Here is a 21598-nt window from a genome sequence, read left to right as displayed (position 1 = left end):
TCCCGTTCTCACTGGCACTGGGACATGAACAGCTGGAGAATTCCGGCCGAAAGCTATATGTTCTCACAACTGCATACCTTTTAAAATAAATATTTATAGATGGTTCATTACAGAATGTTAGTAATGTATTGATTACTTTTTAATATAGAAATTGTAATATTCGTAAAATGGCTTATGTGGTGACTCTGTTGAAATAATATTTTTGTTGGAAAAATAAGGTATTTGTTTATTATATGTGTTGATCTAATGTGGAGATCTTGTGGCACACTGCCTCGCAACTAGAAGTTCAGGGTTCAAGTTCTATTCTGGTAGTTAATGACCAAGTAAGAAGTCTCATAACACCAGGTTAAAGTTCAACAAGTTTATTTGGTAGCACAAACCACAAGCTTTCAGAGCGCTGCTTCTTCATCAGGTGAGTGGGAGTTCTGCTCACAAACAGGGCATATAAAGACACAAACTCAATTTACAAAATAATGGTTGGAGTGTGAGTCTTTACAGGTAATCAAGTCTTAAAGGTGCAGACAATGTGAGTGGAGAGAGGGTTAAACACAGGTTGAAGAGATGTGTATTGTCTCCAGCCAGGACAGTTAGTGAGATTTTGCAAGCCCAGGCAAGTCGTGGGGGTTACAGATAGTGTGACATGAACTCAAGATCCTGGTTGAGGCCGTGCTCAACTGAAACTGACTATCAGTTTCTGCTCAGTGATTCTGCGTTGTTGTGTGTCATGAAGGCCACCTTGGAGAACGCTTACCTGAAGATCAGAGGCCGAATGCCCGTGGCTGTTGAAGTGTTCCCCAACAGGAAGAGAACACTCCAGGCTTGTGCTTTCAAATAATCCTGTTGGGCTTTAACCCGATGTTGTGGAATTCCTTACTGTGCTTACCCAGTCCAATGCCGGCATCTCCACATCATAGTCAATGACCAAGGCAGGTGTGTTCGTAATGTGGCCAAACAGATTATGGGCAGGATTTTCTGGCTGTGCTCGCCCCAAGGCCGGAAAATCCCACCCGAAGTCAAAGGACCGTTACGTGGTCCGTTTCCCACCCGCTACAATTCTCATGGTGGGTGGGACGGTAAAATTCTGCCCTGAGTATCAATTTGTAAAACCAATGGCAGGCAGTAAGAATGGGAACATCTGCACATCAGCCAGAACCTGCAAGAGGCAACAGCAAGCCAGTGCAGTATCGTGCCAGCATAACATAGATCCACAACATGGAAGTCCATGGTTAGCAATGCCCTCTTAGTGTGAGGTGTAGTTGGAGGCTAGAGAGTTGTTACTTCTTTATAAATGGGAGTGGGAATGGGAGTTGGAGAGAATGGGAAAATGCAGAATGAACAGAAATACATGCCCATATGAGTTTACTTATTTACACTGTTTTATTTTATTTGTACAGGGTTTACATAGAAACATGGAACAGTACAGCACAGTACAGGCCCTTCAGCCCTCAATGTTGTGCCGAGCTATGTCCAAACCCAAGATCAAGCTATCCCACTCACTATCATTCTGGTGTGTTTCATGTGCCTATCCAATAACCGCTTCAAAGCCCCTAAAGTGTCCGACTCCACTATCACAGCAGGCAGTGCACGCCACACCCCAACCACTCTCTGAGTAAAGAATCTACCTCAGACATCCCTCCTATATCTCCGACCATGAACCTTAAAGTTATGCCCCCTAGTAACAACTACATCCACCCGAGGAAATAGTCTCTGCATGTCCACTCTATCAATCCCTCTTATCATCTTATAAGCCTCTATTAAGTCACCTCTCATCCTCCTCCGCGCTAAAGAGAAAAGCCCCAGCTCCCTCAACCTTCCCTCATAAGACCTACCCTCCAAACCAGGCAGCATCCAGGTAAATCTCCTCTGCACGCTCTCCAATGCATCCACATCCCTCTTATAGTGAGGTAACCAGAACTGCACACAATATTCCAAATGTGGTCTCACCAAGGTACGGTATAGTTGCAGCATAACCCCACGGCTCTTAAACTCAAACCCCCTGTTAATAAACGTTAACACACTATAAGCCTCCTTCATGGCTCTATCCATATTACATAGCTTTATTAAAGTAATATTAGCATTCATTTCAGCAACTTTTTATTCATTCATGGAATATGGATGACACTGTCTGACAGCATTTATTGTCCATCCCTAGTTGTCCTTGGAGGGCAGTTGAAAGTCAACCACATTGCTGCGAATCTGGAGTCACATGTAGGCCTGACAGGTAAGGATGGCAATTTCCTTCCCTGTAGGGTATTAGTGAACTAGATGGGTTTTTCTGACATTCAACAATTCTTTCATGGTCATCAGTAGATTCTTAGTTCAGATATTTTTTATTGAATTCAAATTCCACCACCTGCCATGACGGGATTTGATCCTGGGTCCCCAGAGCATTAGCTGAGTTTCTGGATTAACAGTCTGGCAATAATACCACTAGATCATTGCCTCCCTCTTAGCATGCAAGGTGAAGTATGATCAACTCTGAGGGGTTGGGAGCACGGTAGCACAGTGGTTAGCATTGCTGCCTCACAGCACCAGGGTCCTAGGTTTGACTTCTGACTTGGATCACTGTCTGTGTAGAGTTTGCACATTCTCCCCGTGTCTGCGTGGGTTTCCTCCAGGTGCTCTGGTTTCCTCCCACAGTCCAAAGATGTGTGGGTTAGGTGGATTGGCCATGCTAAATTGCCCTTTAGTGTCAGGGGGGATAGCTAGGGTAAATGCTTAGGGCTATGGGATGAGGGCCAGAATGGGATTGTGGTTGGTATGGACTATGATGGAATGAATGGCCTCCTTCTGCACTGTAGGATTTATAACCTTGATCTTTTGACAGTCTAAAAGTCACCAAATGTTTGACATTATATATATATGGACAGAATTTGAAATTCCCAGATTTTTTGAGAGCAAAAAACTTTTTAGCAATGTTATGCAGAGACATTTGATTAGTTCAAACTGTCATCTTATTTTTACACTTACTGTATGAAGCATTTTCAGTCAGTTAACCGTAAGAAGACAAGTATTGCGTTTGCAAATAATCAGTCATTTCCTATTTCTCAGATTGAATGCATTCACATTGATTTCAAAACACTTTAAGGTGCACTACATAGGGCAATTAGAAGTTAATATTTTCATTTAAAAAGCATAATATCACAATATAATGTAAACCCTAAAAATTTACATCAATGTTTCCTCAAATAAACGTGTTTATTTATAATCAGCATTCATTTAAACATCGCAGTTAGTACAGTATGATAAGATCTACCTGAACATCTTGAAGATAATGGTTTCGGGATATTCAAGAACTTTATCCAATAAATTTGTTTATTATTGGCAGTGAGCTATAGTGGCTGGTGTGGGCAGGAAATGGACCAGATCTCTCATCTGGGGCTGGAGCTGGATGCTAGTCAGGTCTGGGAGGGTGGTGGGATGGGGTAGGGGGGTGGTGATGATAAATTAATATTGGGATGTCGAAAGAATCAGGAATGGGCCAGAATTTTATGGGTTGGGGCAATTGGTGTTGCAAAATGAAACTACTTTGCTTCTCCTTGGAAGAAATAATTTGACAAGGAAGTATACAATGAAAGATCTGACATTGGTAAATTCCGAAGAACAAAGGGACCTTGGCGTGTTTGTCCATAGATCTCTGAAGACAGAAAGGCCATAGATCTCTGAAGACAGAAAGGCAGGTTAATAGGGTGGGGAAAAAGGCATATGCCACACTCACCTTTATCAATTGGGGTTTAGATTACAAAAGCAGAGAGGTCATGGTGGAGTTGAATAGAACTTTGGTGAGGCCGCAGCTGGAGTGCTGTGTGCAGTTCTGGTCGCCACATTATAGGAAGGATGTAATCGCACTGGAGGGGGAGCAGAGGAGTTTCACCAGGATGTTGCCTGAGATGGAACATTTAAATTATAAAGAGAGGTTGGATAGGCCTGGGTTTTTTCTCTGGAGCAGAGAAGACTGAGGAGTGACCTGATTGAAGTATTCAAGATTATGAGGGGCATGGACTGGGTGGATAGAGAACAGCTGTTCCCCTTAGTTTAAGGGTCAGTTGCATGGTGGGAGGTTTAGGGGGTTTTGAGGAAGAAACCTTTTACCTGGAGGATGGTTTTGGTCTGGAATGCACTGTTTGGTGGGGAAGGGGAGTGGGGGGGGTTGGGTGGGGTGGATACCTCACATCCTTTCAAAGTACTTGAATGAGTGCTTAGTATACTATGACTTTCAAGGCTATGGACCAAGTGCTGTCAAGTGGGATTAGGTGGATAGATCAGGGCCTTTCTTTCATCGGTGCAGACTGAATGGACTAAAAGGCCTTTTCTGCACTATAATATTCTGTGATTCTGGTCCATATCAATAAAGCTTGTGTTCTTCTGCGGCCATTTTTGTCGGCGGCCATTTCTTTAGGGGTTCAACCTTCATCCTTAGGCTATCTTATGCTCATTTACAGGTTCACCTGAATATCAAATGGGCCTTAACATTGTAAAATGGGTACTTGCAAGTTAAATTCCTCTGACTCCCCTTGGCTTTTTATCCTTTTTTTTGCAGAATGCTACTTCCACTAATTGATATGGACTGACGCAGTTCGCCATTTTATCATCAAAATGATAAAGTAATTTATTGTCACAATACAAAAAGTTATAGCCATGGCCTATTTAACAATGCCATAGTGTACAAAATACAAAAGTTTAACTCCATAATATTTCTCTCCCATTGAGGTAAAGAACCTAGCATAGAACATGAAAATCCAGTTCCGTGTCAAGCGATTATGAGACAATTTTGTTGCCATAATCTCCGCTTCCAGCACTTGGAAAGAAGTCGAGTGGTCTGACTTTCATGACTGTGAACTTCAGAGAGTACCACCACCCTGTCCAAGTGCACCAGATAATTCCATTATCATTTTTTGCTGTGTAGTTGCCACGTCGATAGTATTTTCCATTAAGATTGGCTGAATGACACCTTTGGAAAATGGAAGAGACTGATATTTTGAAAAAGTTAGCATAGAAGCAGGAATCTAACAGATTTAATTAAGCAAACAAGTTGGGCTAGAAAGCCACCTTGGGCGGTAACATGGGTGATAACTGGCTTGGTCACCCATTGTATGCAGAGCCTGATATTTAACACTAGTGGGCAGCACAGTGGTTAGCACTGCTGCCTCACAGCACCAGGGATCTGGGTTTGATTCCCGGCTTGGGTCATTGTCTGGGTGGGGTTTGCACATTCTCCCTGTATCTGCGTGGGTTTCCTCCGGGTGCTCTGGTTTCCTCCCACAGTCCAAAGATGTGCAGCTTAGTTGGAGTGGCCATGCTAAATTGCTCCTTATTGCCAGGGGGACTAGCTAGGGTAAACGCATGGGGTTATGGGGATTGGGCCTGTGTGGGATTGTGATCTGTGCAGAATTGATGGGCCAAATAGTCTCCTTCTGCACCATAGGATCCTATGATTCTAGTGACTGGTTAACAGGCAGCCGATCTGACATCACCCATTTTGTGTCACTCACCTCAGATACAGTTCTCGCCCCTTATGTTCTTGTAGAGCGAAATAAACTGAATTTTTCACTTTTTGAAAAAAATCATTAGTGGCTAGACCATCATTTGTTGCCCATCCTATCTAGCCTTCAGAAGGTGGTGTTGAGCTGCGTTCATGCAGCCCATGCCCAGAATTTTCTGCCATCCCCACCAGTGGGATTTTCCAGCTGCACTGACAGTGAATCCCTGCTGTGGGTTCCCTGGTGCTGGAAACACTGGAAAACCCTGTAGACAGTGGTTGGACCAGAAGATCCTGCCACCAGCCAGTGGCTGGCTGCCTCTGCTGCCTCCAAATGCATGGCGGGGAGGGGGGTGGGGTGGCGGCACATGTGGAATACCCTGTGTGTTGTAGGAACACCCACATTGTTGCATGTGGCACCGTGGTTAGTGCTGCTGCCTTACAGCGCCAGGGACATGGGCTTAATTCCTGGCTTGGGTGACTGTGCGGAGTTTGCATGTTCTCCCCATGTCTGCGTGGGTTTCCTCCGCGTGCTCCGGTTCCGTCCCGCAGTCTGAAAGACACGCTGGCTAGGTGCATTGGCTATGCTAGATTCTCTGTCAGTGCACCCGAACGGGCGGTAGAGTTTGGCAACAAGGGGACTTTCACAGTAACTTCATTGCAGGGTTAACATAAGCCTACTTGTGACATTAATGTTTAAAGTTTATTGAATAATGTTGATCGGATGGAGTTCCAGGACTTTGACACAGTGACAGTGAAGTAATGGCAATATTGGTTCCAAGTCAAGCTGGTGTACATCTTGGAGAGAAACTTGGTGGTGATATTCCCATATATCTGCTGTCCTGCTCCTTCCACCTTTTAAATTATTTATTTAAAAATGCTGCTCTTCTATGATTTCAATATGACCTATTTTCCCTCCCCCTCAAAAGGTCAAGCAATCAAAAGTTTGTATGTATTTATTTGGGAACAATTGTCATTTAATTCTTCAACACAACCAATTGTGTGTGACAGACAGGAAGATTTGTTACTTTTATTTTTTTGTGTCACAAGTAGGCACCTAAACAGCACGTCATTCGCACTGTGGGAGGAAACCGGAGCACTCAGGGGAAAGCCACACAGACACTGAGAGAATGTGCAAACTCCCCACCCAAGCCAGGAATCGAACCCTGGAGCTGTGAGGCAGCAATGCTAACCACAGTGCTACATGCTGAGACATCAGTTTTGAGCTGTGATACAGCTCTCTCTCTGTGCCGTCACAGCAGTACGCTCTGTGATCATCTTTACCGCCACAGTCTTTTCTGTATGTGTGTGTCATTTCTATTTAATGCATCAGTGATAACTTTGCGTGAGTCAGTCAATTTGGTATCAAATGATAAAACAGCAACTTCCTTGAGCCCTGCACGCAACATGAACTAGACTGAAACTAGCCAAACACACTGTGCATTAGACACATTCAATCCATAAGGAAGAAAACATACAATCCTTCTGTTTTGGATGAACCTAGTCACAAAATGCAACAGATAGGAAGGCAAAGTGGCACAGTGGTTAGTATTGCTGTCTCACAGCACCAGGGACGTGGGTTCAATTCCAGTCTTGGGTGCCTGTCTTTGTGGAGTTTGCATGTTCTTCCCGTGTCTGCGTGGGTTTCCTCCAGGTGCTCCAGTTTCCGCCCATGTTCCAAAGATGTGCAGGTTAGGTGGATTGGCCATGCTAAATTGACCCTTAGTGTCCCAAGATACATAGGTTAGATGGATTAGCCATGGGAAATGTGCAGGGTTACAGGGAACAGGGAGGAGGAGAGGGTCTGGGTGGGATATTCCATCGGAAAGGTGGAGCAGACTTGATGGGCCGAACGGCCTCATCTGCATTGTAAGGATTTTATAGTGTGAGTTAAAGTTTCCAGATTAAATAAAATGAAAACAAGTCCCAAAAAAATCAGGAACTTTGGAATTGAAACAGAAGACACGTAGATTTTAAAGAAAAGTTTCTGTCTGAATCATTAACTTATCATTCAAGTGAGATCAATGGCTTTTCCATAAAGTTATTTTTAAAAACAGATTTTATTGCCTTCCTGTTTGTGCTGCACAGTTATGGCAATATTTCATCATTGCTAGTTCTGCTAACAAATAACAATTCACTTGAGACTTTGTTGGCTTAAATACAAAGAAAAGGCTGCCTAGATTAAATAGCTATTTACATTAAATTTGTTGTGACGGTCTTGTAGCATTCTGTCACATGGTGGTGCCTGCAGTGTACACTTTTACCACTAGGCGGAGCTTAATAGGCTCCACCTCACCAAACTTGCACCTGCAGAATTGCTGACACACTCAGAGCGAAACCTGATTTATCCCAACTCTGAGCATTTCTTTTATTTATACAATGTGCCGTTCTGACAATGGAACGCCCAACTCAAAATCATAGAGAAGCAGGATTTTGTAATTGATTTTAAAAGGGAAATGGCTCACCATTTCAAAAATTATGGGGATGGGACAGGAGATTGGGATTAGCTGTGGCAGAGAGCCACTGCTGGTGTGATGGGCTGAATGGTCTGTATCTGTGATATCACTGCTATGATTTTATGGGACATAAAAATCGAACGGAGTCCTGTCTTCAGCTACTGTCCCCACTGCCTCCACACTTTCAGCAGAGGCCCCTGGATAACATTACTGGCAGTGCAGAGGGCACAAGAATTGGATGTATTGGGCACAATTTTTCCACCCTGCTGCGCTGGTCAAGTAGCGTAGTGGGGCGGGAAATTTCAGCGGGAGGCACAAAATGAGAATCGCGCCCCAGGTCGCTTTTATTGTCATAATCAGCCTTTTGCCTGGGAAGAGTGTGAAGCTGATTTAAATATTTATAACTCCATTTAAATCAGATTAGTGAGCCCATGGCTTTCCAACCTCACCAGAGGATGTCCTCACTGGCGAGGATCACAGATGGCTCCCCACCCCCAGCAAGGGCCTGACATGACGGCCTCTACGGTGTGGCAGGAGTCTATTAAGACCTACTGGGTGATTGAGGGCACACGGGGCAGTGCCCATTGGGCAGTGCCAGCCTGGCTCCGCTAACTCAGCATCCTGGTAATGCCAGTCTGGCACCCTGGCACTGCTGCCTGGCACCAGGCAATGCCAAGAGGATGGGATCTGTGGGACCTCATGGGAATGGGGCCAGAGCCAGATAGGGAAGGGGGGAGATCAGTAGGAGGAGAGTGAAGAGGGAAACTCTGCATCGGGGAGGGGAGCTGGCGAAGAGCTGCCGATGGATGGTTGGGGCTGTGGATCTGGTGGCCAGTGATTGAGGGGCAAGGGGGTGATGATCAAGAGGCCGGCGACTGGGGGGAGGTCTGTCGGGGTGTTGATGAGTGGTGTCTCTGTGGGGAAGGGGTCTGTGGTGTGGTGATAATGGAGCTGGTGGCAATCAGGGGAGCGTTAGAGGGAGGTGTCTCTGGGAGGAAAGGTGACTGCAGGGGCATGGCAATCAGGGAGCTGTCCGTGGGGGACAGGCAATCAGTGGGAGTTCTGTGTGGAGAGTGTCCATGGGGCGAGGCCCATGGAGTATGTGGTGATCAGTGGGGTCCATAGGTGGGTGTCTGAGAGGGGGTGGTCAGGAGGGGCGATGTCCATAAGGATACAGGTAGGAGGGGGGAGGTTGACAGATCTCCAATATACTGTGTAGACTTGTGTGCAATATGTGGGAGATGAGGGCGCATGCGAGGCAGTCTTCAACTAGCTCCACCTATGAGCTTAGGCTTCACAACCCCTCCTATAGGCATGAAACTCCCTACAGGTGAAGAAACTAACAGTTTGTGGGAGAATTGCATGGGATAACTCGCTGAAAAAATTCAGTTTTCAGACTTTTGTGACACAGAGAATTTTGGGGGAAAATTCCGCCCGTTATTTTAATGCTGGAAAGGAAAACACATGAGGGTGGAGTTAGAAATAATAGCCGGTACAATGTGGAAAGCTACCATATACCTGCTATATGTAACTCAGCCCTGTTTGACATGGTCACTGGGTACAAAGGCAAAACAAATGACATGCCATAATTCACTGCAGTAGCTGACATTTAGCCTCACTTGGACAGATAATTCTGGCCTCGTCATACTTTCGAGCCACAATTGTTCTTTTCTCGGGAAGAGCAAGTGTATATATCTTCACAAACAGTGTTGCATAAATAAATGTAACTGCTTACCTGTTGAACCACCAACCAGATTTATTTTCTTGAGAGCAACTCCCCTGTAGGTATTTGTCATTGTCTTGGTCTGAAGTACTAAACTGCATCCCATTGTGAGAAGCAGACCACTGCACCTGTGGGATTGAGCCACCGGACAATGCATCCCCTGCATTTCCCCCATAGATGCCAAATGTTAGCCTGTACTTATCCTGGTTAAAATAACACACACACAAAAAAACATGTGCGTCAAAACTAGTGCGATAACCTATTTGGCAATCAAACAGAGAAATAAATCAATGTCCAAGACTCGTTTCAACTTCTCTTACACTTTCGTCCGAGATGCTAAATTTTTCGTAGGTCGCATATTTCTTTTCTCCATTCCAATCAGCGAGGTCAATCTTTACCATGTACTTCCCTGCAAGGAAATTATCATTGGTCGAAATGTTGATTTTTAAAGTAAAGTTTCTGATTTTGATTTGATTTATCATTGTCACATGTGTTAGCATACAGTGAAAAGTATTGTTTCTTGGATGCCATAAAGACAAAGCATTCTGTTCATAGAGAAGGAAGTGAGGGAGTGCAGAAATAGTGTTACGGTCATAGCTAGGGTGCAGAGAAAGATCAACTTAGTGCGAGGTAGGTCCATTCAAAAGTCTAACGGCAGTAGGGAAGAAGCTGTTCTTGACTCGGTTGGTATGTGACCTCAGACTTTTATATCTTTTTCCCGATGGAAGAGGGTGGAAGAGAGAATGACCGGAGTGTGTGGGGTCCTTAATTATGCTGGCTGCTTTGCCAAGACAGCGGGAAGTGTAGACAGAGTCAAAGAGGATGGGAGGCTGGATTGTTACTGGACTGGGATAAACACAGTAAGAAATCTCACAACACCAGGTTAAAGTCCAACAGGTTTATTTGGTAGCAAAAGCCACTAACTTTTGGAGATTCCAAAAGCTAAGTGGATCACTAAGGAGCAGCAAGTGCTCCAAAAGTTAGTGGCTTTTGCTACCAGATAAACCTGTTGGACTTTAACCTGGTGTTGCGAGAGAGAAAAGAACAGACATTTCAAGTCCAGATAACTCTGTAAGGGATCTCCTTACAGATGCTGCCAGACCTGGGTTGGGCTACATTCACGACCTTTTATAGTTCCTTGCGGTCTTGGGCAGATCTGGAGCCATACCAAGCTGTGATACAACCGGACAGAATACTTTCTATGGTGCATCTATAAAAGCTGATGAGAGTCATAGCTGTCATGTCAAATTTCCCTAGCCGTCTGAGAAAGTAGAGGCATTGGTGGACTTTCTTAACTATAGTGTCGGCATGGGGGGGATCAGTTTATTTACTAAGTTAAATAAAGTTTATTTATTAGTGTCACAAGTAGGCTTACACTACAGTGAAGTTACTGTGAAAATCTCTCAGTCGCCACACTCTGGTGCCTGTTCGGATACACTGAGGGAGAATTTAGCATGGCCAATGCATCAAAGCAGCATGTCTTTCGGACTGTGGAAGGAAACTCATGCAGGTACAGGGAGAACGTGCAAACTCCACACAGACAGTGACCCAAGCTGGGAGTTGAACTCGGGTCCCTAGAGCTGCGAGGCAGCAGTGCTCACCACTTGCCACCATGGAAAGAGTTTCAAGCTGCATATTGTATCCTTTATAAAAGCAAATTACTGCCGATGCTGGAATCTGAAACCAAAAGAGAAAATGGTGGAAAATCTCAGCAGGTCGGGCAACATCTGTAAGGAGACCCCTTAAAGAGTCACCTGAAATGTCTGTTCTTTTCTCTCTTGCAACACCAGTTAAAGTCCAACAGGCTTATATGGTAGCAAAAGTCACTAGCTCTCGGAGCGCATGCTGCTCCTTAGTGATCCACTTAGCTTTCAGAGCGCTCTGAAAGCTAGTGGCTTTTGCAAACAAATAACCCTGTTGGACTTTAACCTGGTGTTGTGAGACTTCTTACTGTGTTTACCCCAGTATCTCTACATCTCTACATCTTTTCTCTCTTTACAGATCCTGAGATTTTCCTGCATTTTCTCTTTTGGTGTCATATCCTTTACATTAGTTTGGGCTGGTTCGATACTTCAAAGTTGAATATACTCTCACCTGCTGCCAGAATTTGGAATATCTTCTCATTTCCAAGCCAATATTCATCTTTCCTCTTTTGAAATGTTCCGAAGCCCGATCTGTAGTCATCCCAGCCTCTGAAGAAAGTATCAGTTATCTGTGCTAGTTCTGCAACTAAAACCTTGTTAAAGAACAAAACCTGTCGACATCTCTATTAATGTTGCTTTTACTTTAGTTGAGTGCAGTTTACAACTAACCATTTTCAACAACAACAGTTGCAATTTACATCATTATAGCACCCTTAATGTGATGAAACATCTCAAGGCTCTTCACAGGATTGCTATAAAATAAGACATCGAGTTGCATAAGGTATTTTAGGTCAGATGACCAAATGCTTGGTCAAAGAGGTAGGTTTTAAGGAGTGTCTTAAAGGAGGAAAACAAAGTACAGAGTTGTAGGGGAGAAATGTCGGAGCTTGTGTGCTAGACAACGGAAGGCATGGCCACTAATGGTCGAGCAATTTTCCTGAGGAATGCACAAGAGGGTAGAATTGGAGGAATGCCAACATCTCAGATGACTCTGGGGTTGGAGGAGATTACAGAGATAAGGAGGGGCTTGACCCAGGCGGGATTTGAAAACATGGATGAGAATTTTGAAATTGACATGAGAATAAAAGCAAAATAAGGCGGATGCTGGAAATCTGAAATTAAGAAAAAAGAGAAACACTGGAAAAACTCAGCAGGCGTGGTAGCATCTGTGGAGAGAGATAAAAAGAATTAATGGGCAGAATTTTTCCATCTCGCTGACACAGGAATTGTAGCGAGCAGGACATGGACCATGCAAAAGTCCATTGACCTTGGGTGGGATTTCCAGTCTTGTGCGGCCAGAAAATTCTGCCCAATGCTTTGAGTCCATACGAGTGATGCAGACTCATAACCTTCACTCTGTTTCTCTCTCCATAGACGCTGCCCGAACTGCTGAGTTTTTCCAGCATTTTCTGTTTTTATTTAAGATGACCATGTTGCTCAGAGAGCCAATATAGCTCAGTGAGCACAAGAGGACTTGCTGTGAATTAAGACAAAGGTGTAAAAGTGTTGGAAGATATCAAGTTTCCGGAGATTAGAATGTGGGAGACCAACCAGGAGTACATTAGTATAGTCAAGCCTAGAATTAATGCCTTTCAATTTTGCTTTGTTCTTTGATTTCAATGAATGAATTATCTTATGGATCTGTTAATATTTCCCTGATGCTGAAGATTTTCCTGATAATTATAACATCAATAACTCTGGGTGCTTTTAATGTAAATAGCATCCAGCAGTTATCACACTTCTGTTCAATAATCAAAGTTAATGGGAGGCAATTTATCGAGCTCTGATTAACCCATGTGAGCTGTTAAAATGCCCTGACTGGCAATTCATTGTAAAAGAGGAGATATTAAAGTTATTTTTAAGTTAGACAGAAGTACTTTAGTAAAAGATAAAGTTAATTGAGATCAATGCTTAAGTGGGGAAATCTTACACTTAATGTGCAGGATTTTCTAGCCTCCCCTTGCCCCAAAACTGGAAATTCCCGCCTGAGGTCAATGGAACTTTACGTGGTTTGGTCACTGTGATTCCCACGGCGGACGGGAGGGGAGAATTGCCCCCATTGCATCACTAAGGATGCAGCAAGAAGACAAGACTTTATTTGCAACTAACCTATTGAGACTAATAGTGGTGTGAAAATGAAATGAGGTCCTGCAGTGCAGAGTAAATGTGCCACTGATAAATTAAAATTAATCAGTATAAAGTGCCAATGTTTTGGATGGTGGAAAGTTTAAATGGAATCCAATTAGAACACTTCTTATTTTACAATGTATTCATGGTACATGGTACATTGGACAGGTACATGGATGAGAGGGGTGTGGAGGGATATGGTCCAGGTGCAGGTCAGTGGGACTAGGTAGAAAAATGGTTCGGCACAGTCAAGAAGGGCCGAAAGGCCTGTTTCTGTGCTGTAATGTTCTATGGTTCTATGGTTAGAAGAAAGATGCAATATCAACAAAAGGTTTCTATAAATTGAACTGAACATTTTCATTATTATATTGTGTTTTATTTAACATTCAGAATACAGTTAGAAACATTTTAGAACAGTGGACATGCATAGGATGGGAGTCATTTGTGAAGTGTCCACCGGTGAGAAACTTATAATAAATGTACAGTTTGCATTGAAAATGAAAGATCTGGTAATAAGAGGAAGAAGAGAGCTGGAGAGAAGGAAATCTGGGAAGACTAGAAACTCGAGCTGGAGAAGGCTGGAAGGTGCAAATAAAAATAGAGAGGAATGCTAGGAGGTGCCATGTCAGTTACTTTCCCACCCACCACTGGAGTTTTACCAGCGCGGTGTGAATGACAGGTGATCTGCCTTCCTTTAAGCCATTTGAGGTGTGGGTTAGGTGGATTGGCCATGGTAAATTGCCCCTTAGTGTTGGGGGGATTAGCAGGGTAAATATGTGGGCTTACAGGAGTAGGGCCTGGATTGGATTGTTGTTGGTGCAGACTCGATGGGCCAAATGGCCTCCTTTTGCACTGTAGGTAGCCTATGTTTCTCTGATTTGAAGCCCTTATGTGGCCACATAAGGCCCTTGCCACCACTATTGCGACATTATCAGTGGACAATGAGCACTGCCCCATCTAGGGTTACTGCCCAATGGAAGATTGGCCTCAGTGGGGTAGAAGGGGAAGAGGCTCCCTCCAGATTGGGCACTTGTAGCCCATGGCAGATCCTTTCTGTGGCATTGACTGCATCTGCTGGAAGACTCCCCAAGCTTTGTGATCAACTGGCTCCTGATTCGCCAGAGTCTGCCTGATTGACCCCATTGAGTCTCTAATTCACTTATCTGTTCTCTTCAGTGGTCATTGGTCTGTTACCTTCTGCAGTTCTAGCAGAGGCCACTATTCCTGGTGGCACTGCTGGGATTGAAGAGATGCCACCTTATTTATTGGCTTGGAAGTGGGGCATCCTGCCTCAGAGGATGGATACCATGAATGAGGGCAATTAAATGCCTGGACGGTATAAAATTGTGTTGTGGCTTCAAAGGACCAGTGAAAGGGACAATGATCTTGACTTTCCAGTCAGTGTGTGGGGCGACCACCAACATACAAAAACCCGACCTCCGAAAGACAGGAAGTAGAATGATTGAAGAGTCACTGGGAATATCTCTCAATGGTATAATGAATCTACTTCATTTACCTGTTAAAATTCACCTTGCCGTTACTGCGACGTTGAATAACTGTCCAACCACCATCATCTGACATATCACAGTATGCAAGAAAAGGCTCAGCAATAGATTTTGGTTGAATTTTGTAATATCCACTTGTGGTTTCTCCACTGTTGTAAATATCAGCACAATCTGCGCATAGTGGAACTTAGTATTAATTGGTGTAAAAACAGACATTAATAAACCATCATTTGTTACAAGTCAAGTTTCAAAATAAAATTTTCTGCAGGTTTTCATAGCATCATAGAATGTCCCTGCAGTGTAAAAGGAGGTTATTTGGTCCATCAACTTTGCAACTGCACCCAGGCCCTGCCCCCATAACCATGCATATTTACCCTGTTAACCCCCCCTAACACTAAGGGGTCAATTTATCGTGAGTAATTCACCTAACCCGCACATCTTTGGCGTTAAGTGATCGATCATCTGATGGAGCAACAGGATGCAGATTTTCAACACATATTTTACATGTTAATTCATGTGTACACCTTCAGGGGAGAAACCAGGCGATATGTTCAAGTTTAGTTCATGAAAGTATTAAACAAAATAACAGCAGCATGAGCTCTGTTCCAATGGCTTCCAACAAACTGTTGACTTAAGGGAGCGTTGAAATTTGAAACCCTATGTCAGCTACATCATTGGGCACAATTTTTGCCTGCAGCTGACTGGATTCATTCCCCAAGTCAAAGGTAGATTATAAAGGTTTAACGGCCTCTCTGTTTGGGCCACTTGTTCAGTGTGCCAGTTAATCAATGCCCACTATTGACTTGTTATCAATGCAGAGCCCATTATTACAATAATGCTCTAAATATCCAAATGAAGCATAGAAAAGAGAAAAAACAATCTTGCTGGACAAAACATGCAGGAAGACCAATTTTTAAGAGCTTAGATTGATAGAGCCCAGAAGGAGATCATTCTACATGTTTTGCCAGCTGCTTGAAAGATGTGTTCAATTATTTCCACTCTTATTTTTTTCCCTTAGCCATGCAAAGATTTTCTTTTTCAGGTATATAACCTGGAGAATGAAGGGTTAACATTAGAAGCACAGACATGACTGAGAAGCAACAGAGATCTGGAAGGAGGAGCAGCTCCAACCTTATGTCAAGACTCAAATATGTCAATACTTGCTGCAAATAAAGAATCAAACAGCTCACTAGGAGAGAATAGATAATCCCCGAAGCACCCCCCACCACACAGCAAACATATCCAATACTATAGAAACATAGAAAATAGATGCAGGAGGAGGCCATTTGGCCCTTTGAGCCTGCTCCACCATTCATCACGATCATGGCTGATCATCCAATCCAATAGCCTAATCCTGCTTTTCCCCATAACCTTTGATCCCATTCACCCCAAGTGCTGTATCTATCCGTCCCTTGAATACATTCAATGTTTTGGCATCAACTACTTCCTGTGGTAATGAATTCCACTGGCTCACCACTCTTTGGGTAAAGAAATGTCTCCTCACCTCTGTCCTAAATGGTCTACTCCAAACCTTCAGACTGTGACCCCTGATTCTGGACTCCCATCACCATTGGGAATATCTACCCTGTCTAGTCCTATTAGAATTTTACAACTGTCAATGAGATCAGCCTCGTTCATCTGAACTCCAGTGAAAATAATCTTAACCTAGTCAATCTCTCCTCATACATCAGTCCTGCCATCTCCGGAATCAGCCTGGTAAACCTTTGCTGCACTCCCCCTATTATGAAGTTATTACAGTATTCACAGGCTGAATGTATGGGTATATGCATGGCAGATACAGTATAATGTAGATAAATATGAGGTTATCCACTTTGATAGCAATACAAGGAAAGCAGATTATTACCTGAATAGGTGCAAATTGAGAGAGGTGCATACTCAGTGAGACCTTGGTGTGCTCATGCATCAGTCACTGTAAGTAAGTGTGCAGATACAGCAGGCAGTGAAGAAGGCAAATGGCATCTTGGTCTTCATAGCAAGGGGATTTGCATATAGGGCTTGGGATATTTTGCTGCATTTGTATAGAGTGTTGGTGAGGCCATTCCTGGTGTATTTTGTGCAGTTTTGGAGTCCTTAACTGAGGAAGGATGTCCTTGCTATAGAGGAAGTACAGCAACAGTTTACCAGGCTGATTCCTGGGATGGGCAGACTGTCCCATCCAGCCTCCCATCCATTTACGCTGGCTACACTTCCCACTGCCTTGGCAAAGCAGCCTGCATAATTAAGGACCCCACGCACCCTGGACATTCTCTCTTCCATCTTCTTCCTTTGGGAAAAAGATACAAAAGTCTGAGGTCACGTACCAGCTCAAAAACAGCTTCTTCCCTGCTGCCATCAACCTTTTGAATGGACCTACCTTGCATTCAGCTGATCTTTCTCATACCCTAGCTATGATTGTGACACTACATTCTGCACTCTCTTGTTTCCTTCTCTATGAACAGTATGCTTTGTTTGTATAGCATGCAAGAAACAATACTTTTCACTGTATGTTAATACATGTGACAATAATAAATCAAATCAAAGTCATATAAGGAGAGAGTAAGTCAGTTAGGATCATATTCATTGGTGTTTAAAAAGAGTGAAAGGGGCTCTCATAGGAACTTATCAGGATCAGGATATTGAATTCGATGATCAGCTATAATCAAAATGAATAGCGGAGCAGGCTCAATAGGGCCAAGTGGCCTACCCCTGCTTCTAGTTTCCATGTTTTTGTTTCCAACACTCTTTTCAACAGAGTATTCCAAACCTTTTGTATCATTATTTTATCAATAACCTTGCTGCTTCTCACTGAAATATCCCAGGGAAGTTTTAAAAGTCCAAATCCAACTAATCAGGTTGAAGTGATGGGAATTGCTGGCTAATTTGACTGAATTTTCCTGGGTGGGTTTTGATCCTGGCCTTGGTGCCAGTTTTGTGTGGAGATCCAAAAGTGGCGGTGGTGAGACATTGGACGTGATCTTCGCTGTTGCTCTATGTCATAAAAATTCAAGGATGGTGATTTAAAGTATTTTACCATTTGCAGTGTATGAGTGACACATGGGTGATACTCTGTGGACTAACCCTGGTTTTTGCTTTGTTTTTTTTCCCATTACAACGTTTTTCTGAATTCTTGCCAGATTTGGATAGAATGCAACCTATAGCTGGTGCCTCCCAAGATTTATTTTCTAACGTGTGTATTGGGGGCGATTAGTGTATAGGTGGAGATTGGTGATATGTCTTTGAACCAAATCTTGTGCCCATCATCCCAGATACATCCTCCATAATGATTGACGCACGATTAGGACGATATGGACGAAAAGGGATTGGTTTAGGTTAGTGGGTCATTGTTGTTTTTTTTTAACTGGTCGGCGCAACATCGTGGGCCGAAGGGCCTGTTCTGCGCTGTAATGTTCTATGTTCTATGTTCTATGTTCTATGATTACACAGTGGTTAGCACTGCTGCCTCACAGCGCTGGGGACCAGGTTCGATTCCTGGCTTGGGTCAGTCCCTGTGCACGTGTCTGCGTGGGTTTCCACCGGATGCGCTGATTTCCTCCCGCAGTCCAAAGGACGCGCTGGTTAGGTGCATTGACATGCTAAATTCTCCCTCAGTGCACCCAAACAGGCACTGGAGTGTGGCAACTAGAGAATTTTCACTGTAACTTCACTGCAGTGTTTACGTAAGCTTACTAGTGACACTAATAAACAAACTTAAGTACTGGTAAAACAGGTGACTCCTTAGTTATGAAGCATCTATAAGGGTATTTTCACTTGAGACTGCTTTGTACTTAACAAGATGCTTAATTCTTGCTGTTAAGTTGCGACAAGTACAGTTTTGGACTGATTCATGAAACCTCACAAGCAGCAAAGGAAATTACATCTTATTTAATATTCAAAGTTTGATTTCCTTAAATGTACAGTTATTTTGTTAAAAGCCCCATGGCTGACATTTTGAAAATTGGACCTTTCACGTAGAACATATTTACTTATGTTTGTAAATTTACCATGGTGATATGCAAATGGACGTGAAGCATTGGATTGTGATTCAGTGCTTTGTTCATTCTTTTTTGCTTTCGTATTTTCCTTTATCCAGTGGGGATTATATTTCTCTAAGTTCTTCAGCCGCCATTCTCCAAGCAGGAAACGAATCTGCAAACATTGTAGCTGATGTCGAAGTTTGGCGACTTCAATCATGCACATTTCTTCGTTCTGTTAAAATGAGAAAGATAAACCTGGAGCAAATTTCACAAACGCTCTGCCAACACTTTCCTTGTGTCTGGGGACACGATCGCTGCAGTTGCTACATTATAATATGTACTAAACGTAGATTAAAAAGTGAGTTGCAAGGTTTCCATTGGGTTGTGCTGTGGCTTGAGAGGAGAACTTGAGTGGGAAGTAATCAAGCACATGAGGGAGAAAGGGCTAGAAGAATACAGATTAGTGATAGGGTTAGGTTAAGTAAGATGGGAGAAGGCTCATAAGGAGCAGAAATGCTGGCTTAGACCTGTCAGATAGAATGTTACAGCACATAATCAGTAACTCTTTCTGGGCATTGCCAAAATATTCTCGAATACCAAGATTGCAAGCCAATAAAACAAGGGCAGAAACCCACTCCCCAGAGAAAGTAGGAGCTTCAGGTCTAAAACTGAGATGTAGAAGTTAGTGTCCGCTTTCCTTCCATTCTCAGAAGCAGGGTGGAAACCTGTTCCAGATAAATGCCCCAACAAAATAACTGGTTGCTATCCTTAAAATTAGAAAACAATATGATGTTAAAAAATAAAGCCTCAGCACCAGCCTACAATGCCACAGTTGATCTGCTGGTAGTTGGGCCCCTTATGAGGTGGGAATCATTCCAAAAAGCACCCACACTAACCATCATGGGAATCAAATGCCACAGCCTCTTACATGCTGCTTGATAAGTCTGAGCCCTCTGTTCACCTCTGGAGAAACAGTAGGATGAATTGTCTTCTCTCTCTCTCCCTCTCTCTCCTTTGGGTGGTTAGCAGGATCTAAAGAGCAGCTCACTGAGACTGCTACAGGCCGTTCTCTTGCTAACTGCAGCAAGCACAACAAGTTCTACCTTCCCTTCTCAAGACCTTCACCTTAAAGGGGAAGTACATACAAATAGGGGACTTAACAAGTTCCTGTTGGAACTGAGCACAAGCCAAGTCTATAAAAGTAGGAATGACTATGAAGTGATAATGCAATTGCTTCCTGCTTAAACTAGCCAAACCTATTGTTAACTAATGCCAACCTTGTTAACATTCCGTTAGATCCAGCACAGATCATTCACACCTCTCTATTCGACACAAGTCAAGAGTGTGACTGAATATGCTCCAAGTGCCAGCATTGAGTGCAGCTCCAATAATGCTCAAGAAACTCCATCCAGGACAAGGTAGGCCATTTGATAGGCAGCCCAACTCAAGCACCCACTCTATCTACCATCAGCAGATCATGGTTGCAGTTTGTAACACCTATGGAACGCACTGAAGCAACTCAACAAGGCATCTTCAATGGAACCTCCCAAAATCTATGACCCCCACTACCTAGAAGGGCAAGGGAAGTGGCTCTATGGAAACATCACCAATTTCAAGTTCTCCTCACAGCTATACAGTACCCTGACTTGGAAATAAATCACTGCTCCTTCACTGTCACTGAATTAAAAGCCTGTGACTCCCTATCCAACAGTCTTATAGGAGTACATTTGCCACAGAGACTGTAATGATTCTCGAAGAAGGCGCATCTTTAGAAATGGTGAATAAATATTGTCCTTGCCAATGTCATCATATCAGATTTATTTATTAGCAAATTTAATTAATTTATTTTATTATTAAATTTAATTTATTAGCAATTTAATTTATTAGCAAATTCCTCACGGAAAAATTAGTTCAGAAAAGATAATAGTTGGGCACACATACCGAACCTCTGTGAGCTGCTAAACTTTGATCCAAGAAAAGTAGAAAGGCCAGTAACATCATGGCATCCAACATTGCCTACCTATAAGAAATATATATTAAATCTCAAAAAACATCGGTGTCACAAAAGAATCCTGGAGTAACTTGCCCCCTCATTTTCCACATCTTTCACAACCTCTGTTGAGATATGTCGGAGTAGATTTTCAACTTGCTACCCAAGTGTAAAACTGGTGTTGAGAATTGAAGATTCATTTTATTAATTTTTCAATCAAGTGGAAATCAGGCAGTTTCTATAATAGTTGCCACAACCTGCAAGATCAGTTTTAGTGCAGGGAGGCAAGGTATGAATCTACATTAAAGTTAAAAAGTTTATTTATTTAAAGTTTATTCATTACTTACAAGTAAGGCTTACATTAACACTGCAATGAAGTTACTGTGAAAATCCCTTAGTCCCACACTCCAGCACCTGTTCGGGTCAATGCACATCCTTCAGACTGTGGAAGGACTGTCGGAGCACCCGAAGGAAACTCACGCAGACATGGCGAGAATGTGCAAACTCTACCCAAACAGTGACCCAAGCCGGGAATCGAACCCAGGTCCCAGGCAGCAGTGCTAACCACAGTGCCATCGTGCCACCAGGATATTGATTGAAGTTTAGATTCCTCTGCAGCGGGGCCAAATCAACTCCATTCAATGGGTGGAATTTAGTGGGGCTTTTGGGGGCAGAAAGTGTGGTGGGCTGGGTGACTTCAT

General features: G+C 43.3%; 1 protein-coding gene across 1 annotated transcript; it reads right to left on the bottom strand.

Moving 5' to 3' along the window:
* Positions 1-3446: 3446 nt before the first annotated feature.
* fgl1b (fibrinogen like 1B) lies at positions 3447-20922 on the bottom strand. The gene is made up of 7 exons (XM_080197950.1): positions 20849-20922; positions 18935-19139; positions 14945-15104; positions 11753-11850; positions 9979-10067; positions 9671-9861; positions 3447-4951 (listed from the first exon to the last, which is right to left on the bottom strand). The coding sequence occupies exons 1-7, from the start codon at positions 20918-20920 to the stop codon at positions 4759-4761; spliced, it is 1008 nt and encodes a 335-aa protein (XP_080054076.1). The 5' UTR covers positions 20921-20922; the 3' UTR covers positions 3447-4758.
* Between the last annotated feature and the right edge of the window lie 676 nt (positions 20923-21598).

The sequence above is a fragment of the Carcharhinus amblyrhynchos genome, chromosome 10 (genome assembly GCF_965287045.1).
Source record: "Carcharhinus amblyrhynchos chromosome 10, sCarAmb.v2.hapA, whole genome shotgun sequence".
Classification (NCBI taxonomy): Eukaryota; Metazoa; Chordata; class Chondrichthyes; order Carcharhiniformes; family Carcharhinidae; genus Carcharhinus; species Carcharhinus amblyrhynchos.
The sequence above is the reverse complement of the archived record's forward strand: the minus strand, read 5'-3'. Positions and strand labels throughout refer to the sequence as shown.